The following is a 13,836-nucleotide window of genomic DNA, read 5'->3' as shown; positions in this document are numbered from 1 at the left end:
GGGGCAAGCTGCTCCGAGGATGACGGAGGGGAGCAGTGTGTAATGCAGCCTGTGCCCTGCCTTATTAAATAAACCCAGAGAAAAGAAAGGCAACTCCCACAGGTGTTTGCAGGGCTGGGTGCAATCTTCCTTCCTTTAATCTGTCTGCTTATGAGACCCAGGTGGTAACTCTCTTGAAGACTTTGCTCCTTGACGGCTCCTTCTGCCAGGCAGGAGCTGTTGCAGTGACCTGCCCCGGAGGCAGGAGGGTGCAGAGCAAACAGCTGGCATTCCAAAGAGCAAATATAATAATACCGTCAGCAATCCCGCTTTCCCCCAGCAACTGCTCAGTGGGGAATGACCACAGACCTTCAGGTACAGAGTAACCCCCCCCCCCAGTTTGGGGACTCAAGGAGTGAGTCTTGAGAGGGCAAGACTGATGGTAAGGAGTCGTCCAGGGAGGAAAACGTAAGCAGAGGATTGTGTTAACATTTATCCGAGACTCCCTGTGCTCTCCCTGGAGGGTGTGCGTCCAGTCCTCCTGCCTCGCCTTTTGCTCTGCACTGCCAGCTGCTATTAATGCTTCAGCACATGAGTGTTACGGCGCGAGCAGAAAGCCCAGGGAAGGATATGGAAGGGATTTCCAGCAGTTTGAGGCTTTCGGGCAGAGAGGTTGAGAGCCAGCAGGGAGGAGAAGCCCTAACAGGGGCTCTCCTTAAAGATACGCCCCTCCACAGGAGGGGACGGGACAGAGGGACACTCGTGTAGGCATCGTCTCAAGGGGCTGCGTAGGCTCGGGGCAGGAGGGGAGATGAACCCCGTGTCCTGGGCAGGGTCTTTGGCTGGGGAAAAGTAGTAACTCCTGAGTATCTGTGTTTCCTTGTGTTGAACAAATAAAGAATTTCATAAGAAATAATCAGGTAGGAGCAAAATAGTGCTTGGCAGCACATGCGGAGCAGCCAGGAGCCGCAGTCCGGGGTAGGGCAGCTCCACGTATGCCCAGCTGGGAGAGGGGGAAGGAGGAGTGGGGAGGCAAAGGAAAAATAACTGGCAGAGAGCAGGGCAGCAGCATTCAGAGGATAAGTACCTCCCTTGGACAGAGGGATATCTCCTTGGTTTGGTTGTTGGGGGTTTTTTAAATGAAAAAGGAGAATTTTAGCCAGCGTTTTCTTTCTTCCATATCTTCAAGGCTCATATAAATGTAAATGAAATGTTCTTGGAGCAGTCAGCGGAGGCTCAGATACTGTCATCTGCTGGCTGGGTCCGGCCTGGGGGTAAATGGCATAGAGGGAATATAATGGAGTAACACTTGATTGCACTGTTTGAGTTGGGACCTGTATTTCCTCATGTGAAAATGCTTCACTGAACATAATTTGATTTAGGTATGTTCCGCTCCGCCGCTCTGTCCTCCCCCTCTGTACTCTCCTCCCAGCTCGCTAACGCTGCAGATAGCTGAGCTTGTGAAAGAACCAGTTGAATCCCCATTTTTCCTGCCTCTCCAGGCCCTGGAGGTCTTTGGCTGCTCCGGCACCTTTGTCAATGCAGTTTGAACCTCTGATCCCTGCATGGACTTGCAGCGTTCATCCTTTCCAGCTCGCTCAGCAGCAGGGCTGGGGTTATAAGGTTAAAACCTGGCTGGTTTGCTAAAAGCGTGGTAGAAGTGGCCGACTGTGACTATGGGAACCAAGTAGAAAAGAAAACAACTCTTCCGTTGGATGGAAGGCCGCAGGAACATAATCTCAGCGTAAAGCTAAAGACAAGGAATTGTAAATAGGATCTACCTGAAGACCTGCAGGCGTCCGTACCATGGCGGCCACTGTTGTGGCTGGTGACAGTGTCAGTAGTCCTAAATCCTCTCCTGGCTGCCCACCGAAGTCCCACGCTCCGGCAGGACCTCCGTGCCCATGGTTGGGGGTGTGCTTGTGCTGTCTTCACGGCACCTTCCCTGCTTATCTGCGTGTTGGTGCGCAGCAAGCAGCGTGTCGCTTGGCAGAGGGCTCGGGTGTTGCTGGGCTAGCCTAGAAAAGGTGGGAGAGAGAAAATTCAAACTGAGCCCGGAGCAGGGTTTGGTTTACTTTCTTGTGATTTCCTTCCTAGCTTTCTCTGCACCTGGCAGTGCTTCCTGCTGGCTGCCACCCGTGGAAACGTTTAAATCGGCGAGGTGGGGCGAGGGAAAGCGTGCACCCCCGTGCCAGCCTCAGCACGTGCAGGGCTGCAGCGGAGCAAGGCTCCTGCTTTGTTTCAGCTTCTCGTTTGCAAATGGAAATTGGGTTTATCTTTATATGGCAGATAGCGGTGGTTTCCTAAAAGTTGCTCCTGCTTCTTCCCTCTCCTCCTGGCTCTGCCAAAAGACAGCCCTGGGGGCCCTTGAACCCTGAGAAAACAGCCCCAGCCAGGGGACTCTTCTGTCCCCTTCCCAAACCCCAGATGTGCTCGACTTCCCCCCCAACCCTTTTAACAGTAGTATTAAAAATGCAATATATTTTATCTTTATATAGATTTGTACAATACACAGACCACCAAATACTCATTTAAACAGGCACGTGGGGAGCTCCTCAAACACCGAGGAGGGTGAGGGACCCCCCAGCCATGTAACATGCGGGTTGCTGGAACCGCACCTTCGCAGGGAGCAAACCCCGATGCTGGCATTGTGGGCACGGCGTGGCTGAGCACCTGAATTTCTCAAACGCAGACACCCCGGTGCCGCTGCCACCCACGGCGGTGGCAGGAGTGCTTTGCGAGCGCTGCTTCAAATGAGGACACACGACCACACCTTGAAAGTGAATCCATTAAAATTTACTTGAGGACTTGAAGTCTGAATGAGAGCGTCTACCTGGAGGTTTTATGAATTTAAAGTTTAATTGTATTAATCATTGTTTGGATTCCTTCACTGAGTGCCTCGTGGTGATCTGCGCTGTGAGAAATGATGCCTTTGCCTTGTTCCCTCCTGATCACCTGGGTCTCGATGGGTTAAAGTCTACAAATGTGTGCTGCCCCCATCCCTTCTTCCTTTCCATTCACCTTCTTCCTTTCTTGATACTTCCCCTGAGCTTTTCCTTTCCTCTCCTCTCCAGCGTAAGGAGCTCAGCAATAAAGGCTGCTCGGTGGAGGCAGTGGACTGGATTTTGTGCTGCGTGAGGCTGTGCCGCTCCCCTGGGTCCTTGCTTTGTGTTCAGCACCTTCGAGGTCTCAGGCAGGAAACATGGTTTTGGTCTGTGCCTGGGAAAACATTGCTTATTGTCCCCTCTCTAACGCCTTGGGCACTGGCAGCAGGAACACGCAGAGCTTTAATAGCAAATAGAGAATAAACAGGAATTTGGGAAGGAATCTAAACCTCCCTGCCCAAGGAATAACCCACTGGGGGTTAGAAGGGATGGACCGTCCCGGGACTGCCTCCCACCAGCTCCCTGTTGTGCAGTGGAGGTGCTGGCCTGACCCTGCTGCTTGGCCTTAGGCGGGTTCCTGCTCTGGTTTGGTGACAGTGACTCTCCATCAGCTGCCGTATGGGGAAACACGTGCGTTTGCTGGGATTTTTCACATTGGAAAGCAATGCAAGGTAGGTCCAGGCTGTACAAAGGTCCCAGCAACACCTGGCGTCTTTCCTTGGGAGTTTAGTGGGAGATGAATCATCCAGCCAGGAAACAATTTGCCCTTCTGCCCATGCTATGGGGGAAGGTGCTGAGCTCTGTCACAGCTATCACACTTGTGATTTTTCCATGAGAACCGTGAGCATTTGGAGGCAAAAAAATGTTACGTGTGTGGTGCTGAGCGCTCCTGCCAGCACACCTGGCCCGCATAGCAGCTGTGCCATCCCTGCCGTGCCTGCCGGAGGGACGGCTTGTTCGCCGGCTCTGGGGCAGAGGCTGTGCCCGTGCACCTGGCTGGGTGACTCAGGCTCTGCGCTATCAATAGGAATCGGCGGCGGATGACACGGGAGGGTGGCGCGGGGAGGTCTGGGCAGCGCGGGCACCGTCTCGGCGGAGGTGCTAACGCGGCGTCCCTGCTGCCTGCCCTGGCCACCGGCCAAGTGGAAGTTTCCGAGCGGGCCAGCCCATCGCCTCAGCCGTGCATCCCTCCATCCCGGCTGGAGAGAGGAGGATCTGGTGGCCGGCTCCACGGGGCTGCTCCCCTCCCTCTGCGTCCCCGTGCCCTGCCTGGGCATCGCGGGGAAGGAAAACCGCTCTCAGATCCCACCGTGGGACCGAGGAGAAAGACCAAGGACTTCTACCCGGGGCAGAGACTTTCACTATCGCTTTCAGGCTGGCTGCAGAAATCCTCCCCTTATCGCCGCTTTGCAGAGGAGGGAGGAAGGCGAAGTGGGGGCTCGGTGCCAGGGCCGGCAGCGAAGCTCTCCGTCGGGTTGCGCAGGGCGAGTAAACATGTGCGGCGCTCGGGTCCTGCCTGGTAGCAGCAGCAGCAGCCCATGATGCTGTGCTGGGAATGAAGTCAGCCTGCATCAGCTGAATAGTTTATGCATGAATCGAAACTTCAGACCTGGCAGGGAGGGGGAACGCGCAGGATCTGCGCTCTTTTAAAACGCTGGAGCCAAGGAAGGAGGAGGGGATAGAGGAAATAGCAGGAAAATAAGACGGGGGAAACGGGGAGAGATTTGAGAAGCTGGATGAGTTGTTCGCTCTGTTATTGTGAGGAGCCAAGTTCCTTAAGCATCTCCTGGTGGATATTAAGAGGGAGCTGTGGAGGCTGGCGTGTTCCCCTGGACACTCACATGCTGTAGCTTTAAGACTGTTTTACAGAGGACTTGGGATTTCCAGTTTTCCTGCGCCTGGTGGAGTATTTCAGGGAGTTACGGGATTTTTTGGGTCATGCACCCCCTTTTTCTTTTTTCTTCCTCCTTTCTCTTCCTCTCTTACTCTTCCTTTTCATTTCAAAGAGACAAAGCTACTTCAGTTTGGAGCACAAACATATGATCAGCACATGGAAATGTGGTAATTTGGATGCATTCATGATTGCAACAGATTGAAGAAATTAGACCAGACAAAGAGCTTTTTTTGGAAGAGGAGGAGGAGGAGGCAAGGCAAGGAGGGAGGGAGAGTGGGGGAAAGAAGGGGACGCCACCGAAAAAAGGGACGGCCGTGACACGCGGATGCTAAATATATCCCGTAGTAATGGAGAGGGACCGGATTTCAGGTAGGCTATTGATCTTTTAATATGTTATATTCTGCCTCTGCCCTCCTACCTTTCCAGCAGCTTCTGCACTTTAAGAGGAGAAACAGCCACGCTCCGGGTGGATTTCAGCCGATTCCTTTATTTATTTTTTCTTTTTTTTTTTTTTGCAATGCTTCCTTTCTGCATTTCTTTTTTTTTTTTCTTCCCCCCCCCCCCCCCCGCCCCCCATCCTCCCGAGCCCTCTAGACAGAAGGTGGTTCCAGCAGAAGCCGGGGGGAAAGAGGGGGGAAGCGAGGGGGGAAAAAGAAACTGCTTTCTAGGTCTGGATTTCATTTGAGTCTCTCTCCCCCCCCTCCGCTCCCATGTGCCGCACAGCGCAGGGGGATGAATGCTGAGCCTGTTAGCTCAGAGCTGCGAGCCGGGAAGAGGGAGGAAAATAGCCGAGCTCTTGGCATGGAGACGCATTTCTGCTCTGAAGGTTGGCTCCTGAGTTTGTGTGTGTGTTGTGGTTGAGCTTTCCCTGCTTGCCAAAGTATCTTCCCCCAGCTTTTTGCCCTCCCATCCTGCCTGCTTGGCCGGGCAGGGGCTGCCCGTGTGTCCCGTGGCCGTTCCTCGTGCGATGCCAGAGCTGGTGGCCGGTGACTCGGCGTGTGCCTCACCTTGCTGGCCACGCGTGGGGCCTTCGGGTGGGGGGCGGTTAGCAGAGGAATGAATAACTCCATTTAATTCCCCAGCTTCCCTGCAAATCCCACCTAATGGTGCATGTCTGAGTGGTTCCAAAAGCTGCTCTCGGGTACGTCGAGCCGTCGGGGAGCGATGTTGCAGCGAAATGCTTCTGGGACCGTAACTGCTGGCAGGGTGAGGGGACAGGCGGTGTGGTGTCACCCACGAGGCTCGCTCCCTGCGTGCACGAGCAGGACGGCCGCCATCAAAGCGTGTGTCTGTGCCAACGTTGGCAGTGCCGGTGTGCTGCAGCCCAGCGGTGGGTCTCCCTCCTCCCGCTCCGCACGGCACGGCGCAGCTTGCCCTCCCCCGGCACGGCAGCCCCGGGGAGGCACGAGGCCTCTTCTCCTGGGCGTTCCCGGCCGGCTGCTGGGCATCGGCGCTGGGAGGGAAACCACAGGGATGAGAGGAAATGCTCAAGCCAGGGTGGAGTGAAACTGTGGCCGGAGAAAGCTGCTGCTATGGCTGGTCTGTACCAGCCCCTCAGGGCCCCATCTGGGGAGCACCGGGTGCCACGGGACAGGGACTTACCTGCGGGAGCATCCTCCGCTCCCCGCCGCCTCTGGAGGGCACGGATGGCACCTTCTCGTCCCTCTCTCCATCTCTTGCTTGTGCTTTCTCCTCTGGTTTGAGCCACTTCAAAGCATTCCTGAGAGCTGCTCGTAACTCGGAGCCTGTTGGGTGTTGGAGCGGCACAGGGCTTTGGGCTGGGACAGCCTCTGCGTGCGGGCCTCCGAGGCAGGGACGTGGGGGGAGGATTGGGGTGGCAGGGACGATTTGGTGCCACTGTGGTTTGGCCCTTCACATCTCCTGTCACATCCTTGGTGCAGCGCTGGGTCCCCTCTCTCCAAACAGAGGCGGGGGGGCGAGGAGCTCTGCAAAGGGTTGCTGGTGAGAAAAGGGTGATGTGCTGTGATGTGATCTGGGGCTTTTTGTTCCAGAACAGCATCCAAGGTGGGTTTCTCTCAGTCCGTGACCTGCACATCATATTCAGCTGCTGCACAGAGCAGCCGGGCCGACTGTCACCCGCTCCTGGGGTGTGCAGCACCCGGGGACCCCACGGGCAGGAAGACCCTGGGTGAATGTCTGTGAAAAGATGCAAGAGCTCTTGCTGACTCCCAGGAGCACGAGCAATGCTTGCAACTCGTTGATGTCCAAGCGCGTACGTGTTTCACTGACCTCTGCTGGAACTGGCTTTTCTGTGGGTGGTTCAGATGCGGCTGAGCTGCGGGCAGGGAGGCAGGCAGCAGGCAAGGCACGCGGGTGTGCTCGGTGGCCTGGGGCAGGCGTAAGTATGCGTAGTGTGTGCCTTGACCTAAGGCGGTTGTGCCCAGGGGCTTGGTGTGGGATGCTGAACGCGGCAGCGCTCAAGCACGAGTGGGCGATGTACTGCGTGGGACCCCAGAGCCGTGCCGGCCATCTCGGTTGTGTTTCTGATGTGCGGCTCCAGCATGAAATATGGGCTGGGGTCTTCTCCGCAGGTCCCTGCTTGGAGGGCTCAGGGCAGGCAGGTTGCTCAGTGGGGCAGCATCGGAGGGAACGCTAAACCCGTGCGTGGGGGCAGAGGAAAACTGTGGTTGAAGAGATTTTGGGCACAAAAGTGACAATGTCACCAGGCCACGCTGTTGGTTCCCAGGTCCATGGTGCAGCACAGATTCACAGGGCGAGCCGATGTGCCCAGGGGGTCTCGCGGAGCCATGGGCTCTGGCACCGCCGTGCTGGTGGAGGAGAGGAGCGGGCAGCAGAGCTCAGCCTGCCCTGGGCTCCCCCTCGCCGCGGCCGTGCAGGCAGTGGGACGGCCGGGGCTCTGGCTTTAGTGACTAACCGAAAGATGACTCAGATGAAAGCAGATCTGTGCAGCGCTGGGGGCCACGTCCCAGTCGCTGTTCTGGCCCTAAACATGCTTTTAATTAATACTCTGCTGTGGGTGGGAATTAGCTGACTCCTGAGCTGAGCGTGTGGCTGCCGGATGGTGCGAGGGCACCCCGGGGCGGGTGGGAGTTGGGCCTGGCCTCTTCTTTGAGGGCTGCTTTCCCACAGCTGCTGGAGCTCAGCACGTCCCATGGGGTCTCCTCTCCCCAGGGAGAGTCACGGGCTTCCTTGCGCGGAGCAGTGTCCCCGATCCAGGATCTGACGATGAGAAGCGCCTCGTGCTTCAGGGGAAGGCATTGCAGGCACGGGGTGATGCTACAGCTCTGCGACTGGCTCACTGTCCGCTCCGGGGCAGCGAGGGTCTTCCTCGGTCTCTGTTACAAGGTACCAGTCTCAGGTGGTGCCTTTGGGTGCCGGTGTAAGAAACAGAGTCTCGTATAACCTACTAGTCCCTTTTAATCTGCTTAAACCATCTCTCTCACGCATTTCCACGGGCTGCTACTGCATGAGCAGCCTTAGCTCTAAATGAACTTGTTTCCAGGCATCCTTCTGCAGCGGTTTTGGGGCCGGGGAGCTGTGCTCTGGGGCTGCTGTGTTCCGCACATCTGCCCCTTCTCTCTGCCTTGGCAGATTGCTTTGGTGGCAGCGGCCTGGAGATGGCTCTCCTGTCTTCTCCTAGCAGATGGCTCTTTTGGCTCGTCCAGATCTTTCTACAAAGCCTTAATTGTTAATGTTAGGGGGCCTCTTACCTCTTCTCAAAAGAAAAGGCAGGGCCCACAGCACCCCGGGGGGTTTTGGTTACTGCGATGATGGGGTGACAGGATGGGTGCAACCCTGATGGGAAAGGAGGTCTGATCTCCCAGGTAAATTATTAATGCCATCTTTAAAATTGCACTGTGAAAACTCATTTTAAGAGTTAAGAAATGATGATGAGTGGGTAATTGTAACACCTGACTGCAGTGAGTGGCACGTGTTAGGGCCCAGCAGCTGGGACTGCTGTAGGTGCTTGGAAGCAATCCTGAACTCCAGAAGGAAGGATGAACTGTTTCTTAACCCACTGGTGATCATTCTTAATATTTCAGTGTTATGTTTATCCGCTATGGATATGTCTGTGTGTGCATATTCGCATAGAGTTTAACACGGTTTTATATATCATACTACGCACCTAAATGATCCGAGCAGTGAGGAGACAGCCCCTGTTTGCAGCGTGCGGCTTTTGGAGGCTGCGCAGGCAGCAGCTCTCAGACTAAATGCATCAAGGCAGAGCATCTGCAGTGGTCCTCAGGGACACCTGGGAGGTACCACGTGCCTGGACTGAGCAGCAGGAAAGCAGCGACCCCGTATGTCAATGCTGGAGGTGTGAAGGGTTGTTGGGAGGCAATGTGCTTGTTTGGTCAGGGTTTTTAATAGAAGCTAATATTTAAAATGTTTGTAGCAGGGCAGAGGGGTTGGGGTTCCTTCTGGTCACTCTAGCTATCTTTACTGTCTGAGGTTTCTTGCTGTCCCTGTTATTCTTAGGAAATGGTAAATAAAAGCCTGACATGTTTCTTTTCAGTGGTTTTCTCACAGCTGTACACTTTCTTTTACCAAACATTTTTCCTTCTTCCCCTGGCTTGCAGCATGTCACACATGTGGGACACCGGATCGGGCATTTACAGTCTGGGTGGTTCTACCTCCTGTTAGATCCCACTGTGTTGATCCAGCCCTGGTGCCTAGGGACACCATCCTGTGTCCTGCCTTGGTGGCTGTGGGGCTGTCCTTGGCCCTCCCTTCTGCTGTCGGTGTCCTGCTGCTCGTGTCCCTGCCTGGTGCTGGCCATGTTTGCTGCAGCGTGTGATCCTCGTCCCCCGAGGCCGTGGGCTTGCCTGCTACGCACTGTAAAAACTACCTGCAGCTTTTTTCACCAGCTTTTGTTGTTCAAGCATTTACCTTCATCCTAGATGATGTGTAGTAGCCTGTTGTGACTGCAGGTTTCAACTCATTTAATAGTAGGTCCATGCAGGCCCTCTCTCAGGGAAGGGTTTGGGTTTCATGAGGCTGCGGAGTTGCTTCTGCAGACGGTTGTGTTTGCAGCATGCTCTGTGCTGCTCCCAGCCCGCTCTTGGCTGCCTGCTCCCGCCTGGCCAGCGGATGCATTCCCGCAGTTGTCTGAGGCATGTCAAGGTATGAAGCATTACCCATTTCCTGATGTCTGCCTTTAAACCTGCTTGCATTTCTGCTCATCTCCATTAAATACAATCCCGTTGTGGGGCACAACTCATCTCTTGCCTGACAGCACAGGTAACGCTTCTCAACACTCGGTTGAACTTGGCTAACGCCGGGGCAGGAGCTCCTTTGCTGCCTGCCCTCCTGCTTTGTGCTTTGCTGGAGGACTCGGAGCCTCCCGGCAGAGCGTTTCCCATGCTGCTGGGGTGAGGGAGGACGTTTCTCATGCAAGTCAGGGCGCTTCCAAGGTCCAGCATACCATAATGCTGAGTAGGAGCAAGTACGTAGTTAGGGAAGTATGTCTGGGTCAACACATGTCTTCTGTTGCCTTAATGATCTCAGAATCACAATATCTATGTCCTGTTGGCTTCTCCACGTGGTACTTGCAGCTGTAACCAATGGACAGAATAATTCGTTAGAGAGCAGCGATGCCTTGTGCTGCGAGCGCTGCGGTCGGGCTCAGGGCCCTGCAGCCGGACCCTGGCATCGTACTGGCAGTAGGGAAGGTCCTGATGGGCAGCGAGCCCCGTTTCAGGGACGGTCGGATACCTGAGAAAATTCAGGTGGAATTTCTTACTCTGCCCCAGATTATGCGTAAGTGCTTGGGAAAGGACATTGTGATCCCGTTACCCTTTGATTTTGGGTAAGGGTCTGGTGCTTGGGCCTCTCTGGCGAAGGGCTGATCCAGGCAGAGGGGTGATGGCAGCAGTGCCTGCCTGCGGGCAGGAGCTCAGAAGGGCAGCTGGGAACTTGAAGCTGTTCTGACACTGCAGCAAAGGGAGCTGTGAGTCTCTAAAACGGGTGCGTGCAGGGGATCTGAAGCAGTTGCCCCCGGACTACTAGTGCTTGATGGCTATTCTGAATAGCTGATGGAGACGGCATCCTTTACGTATGTGCTTAACCAACGTCCATGGACAATGATCCCTTTACACTGAGTTTCTTGGGCTGTGCCCACTGCTGCTTCCCAGCGTCTTCTGTTTGTGCAAGGGCAGCTTCCTTCCTAAGCACCAACACTGAAAATTATTTTCCCCATGGTCATCTCTGAGTGAGATACGGCAACTGCTCTGCCTCTCCTCTAGCACTTCACGCTGCTGCTGTTAGCTTTATTTGGCCTGTGCTCGCACCAGCGTACTGCATCCCCGGTGCAGGAAGACTGTGAGCCCTTGCTGCTGGATGGAGCTGCTGTTTGAGTGGCAGGTGAGGTGAAATAGCCCTTCCTTCAAAAAACCGATGGGATGCCAGTGCCAAGAGTGTTAGAGATTTATAAATAGCTCGGTTTTGTGGCTCAGGAGAGAATGGGCATGATTTTACAGGTGAATAAAATGCATTAGTTTTACAAGCAATAATCACGCCATAAACCTGAAAGCACATTTTTTCATAGAATTGTAGAAGAGCCCATGTTGGAAGGGATCGCAAAAGATCACCTGGCCCAGCGTTTCGTGGGAAAGGGAGCCTGGGTGAGGTTATCTAGCACCATGCCCAATCACATCTTGACAGCCTCCATGTCCCTGGGGAGGTTGTTCCAGTGATTGACTGTTCTCACTGGAAAAAATGTCTTTTTTGTATCAAAATGAAGATTTTTTTTTTTCCCCTTGGCCTTGTCCATGTCAAATTGATGCTAGATAAACAGGTCCGTATTAATTTTGTGATTACATCATTACCCAGATACTTTATAAACTAAAGCAGTCATTCTTGGAGCAAATTCTGGTTTCTAGTTAAACCAATTGGAGGAGTGGTAAGTGTGATTCCTTGGGTGCAGGGATTGTGGGGGAGCCTGCCATTAGCTCTGCAACGTCTCCAGGTTGCAGCTTTGACCACGAACTGGCAGGAAGGTTGTGGCTTGAGGCTGTGAAAATATGTGTTTGCATTTCACTCCTGGCTGATCTGCAGAATTAAACCCCATCGACAAGATAACCAAATTTGATCTCTGGTGCACTGGAGCAGAGAAATACTCCTATTTTGGTTCTTTTGTAGTCTGAAATATTGATTCTTCAAAATCCCACTGGGTTTGGAGAAATGGGATCAAGGCACAGAAGCGCACCCTCGATATGGCTGCTAATGAAGGTGTTGGTCCACATATTCAGAAATGACTCTCTCCCCGACTCCCCCCATGCTGGGCTCTCCTTCCATGCTTTCCCAACCTGGGGCACCCCGTTGCTGGCAGCCCACCCTCTGCCAGCTGGCGCTGCTTGCCTGCAAGTAACGCGCTCTCCTTCCCTTCCCGATGAGCACAGGGCATGCTTGCTTTATTACTTTCAGATGCTTTTTCTTTCCACCCTTCAAGTTCTTGGTCGTGGTGCTGGAGCAGGGCCTTTGGTGACGTAGGCAAGACCTTGCTGATGAGGAGGGAGGCTGACACGGGGGGTTTCGGGGCCAGGGACATGTGCTCAGTGGGTGCTGGGTGTTTTCTGAGCACCCGATGCCATGCAGTGGCAGGGAGCACCAGGTCTGCCCAGCCTACATGGGATGGAGGGACTCACAATGACTGAGCATCTCTGATGAAGCCAGAGCCTTTGCCAAGGGCAATGTGTGTTTGAGTCCATCTGGGTGGTTTACGGGGACAAATGGAAAGAGGTAAAATCCTGAATGCTTGGCAGGGGTGCTTGCTTTGAGGGACACCTAAGAAGCTGGAAGGCAGCTCCTGGGGAGTCAAGTGGTGTGAAACTGCAGGTTGGGGAGCCTGGGTCAGGACCTGGACCCAGGTTTTGAGCCCAGGGGCCTGTTTCTGCTTTGCCATCAGCCTGGTGAGAACAGCCCTGTTGGGCAGAGCTGCACAGCCGGGTGGGTAAGGCTGCTTTCAGTGCCTGGGTCTGGCATGTTGTCCCTGCGCCGCTGACTTCTGTGAGCTACTGCAAGTCATGGGCTCCCTCTGTTTTGCTGTCTCTGAGATGTTCACTTGGACTTCAAGATTTGGGCAGGTCCCTATTTGAGATCAGGGAACAGCCTGGTCCTGTGTGAGCATCTGTGTCTCTGCACCTTCCTCAGAAGCACCTGGTGTGGACCAGTCCATGAGCTGTTGTACCAGCTGGTCCCCGGCCCTACCCATTCTGTAAACAAAGAGCTTTTAAGATCTTCTCATCTAAGCAGAGCATCGTACTGCTGGTACCCCGCTGTGTGGCCTGGTGGGAATCCCGGCTTTGGGAGGCTTGTCCCAGGCCATGGTGGTGCTTTCTCCTGCCCAGGAGTGTTTTGTGTTCACTGGTCTGTAACTGATGTTGCTGTGGCAGTGCTGTAGGGAAACCAGCTCTGGTCAGAGTTTTTGGGTGATGACTGCTGTGAGTGTACCTGGAGACAAGGTCCTGATGACTTCTACAGAGACGGAGTGAATTGCCTGGGGCTGCACAAGTGATCAGCGTCAGATCTCCCACTTCCCAGTCCAGAGACCTGTTTCCTGGACTACACTGCCTGTAAAAGAGAGAGAAGAGGCTTTTTGAAGGGCTTCAGCTGGCGTTTGCAAACCTGTATCCTGTAAAGAGCGCTCTGGAAAATCCTTGCTGCTTTTTTAGCACATATGTGGAGGGGAAACCCTGTGTAAGCAGCATCTTGATTGGCTTCGCTAACCACCTGAGTGCCTCTAAGAAGTACATACCTGCTGAGCCCAGATGGCTGAGGTCCCTGGACTGACTTTGCAAGATCCCAGAGGGGCTCATCCTGCATTTCAAGTGAGGTTAGCAGCAGCTGTGCCCCAGCAATCTCGGTCACTGGTTTCCAGTGGGCTGAGGGCAGATACCATCATCCCCAGAGGCTTCAGTCTTACATCTCTTTGACTCACGAGCCGCTCACTCCCAGTGACTCATCCCCCTCCCCAGGGGGGTGTTGGGGCTGGGAACGGGGTGCCCCCGGCCCGGGCAGGGATGACCTGCCGCCGGCAGCTCGTGGGACCCCCAGTTCCGAGGGCAGGGACCGCTCAGCCTCGGGGAGCGGCGATGC

At 54.5% G+C, this 13,836-nt stretch overlaps 1 protein-coding gene across 5 annotated transcripts in view; it reads left to right on the top strand.

Moving 5' to 3' along the window:
• SEPTIN9 (septin 9) overlaps positions 1–13,836 on the top strand; it is a 142,073-nt gene that overhangs the window by 34,001 nt on the left and 94,236 nt on the right. Inside the window, exon 1 of one of the 5 annotated variants that reach the window (XM_054846466.1) lies at positions 4,337–5,127. The exons of the other annotated variants lie outside the window; for them this stretch is intronic. Coding sequence (XP_054702441.1) covers positions 5,106–5,127 — 22 coding nt within the window. The 5' untranslated portion in view covers positions 4,337–5,105. Of the gene's footprint in view, positions 1–4,336; positions 5,128–13,836 lie in introns of those variants that run through there. 5 annotated transcript variants of the gene reach the window in all.

Source organism: Grus americana, chromosome 18, assembly GCF_028858705.1.
Source record: "Grus americana isolate bGruAme1 chromosome 18, bGruAme1.mat, whole genome shotgun sequence".
Lineage (NCBI taxonomy): Eukaryota > Metazoa > Chordata > Aves > Gruiformes > Gruidae > Grus > Grus americana.
This window is presented reverse-complemented; position numbering and strand designations above follow the sequence as displayed.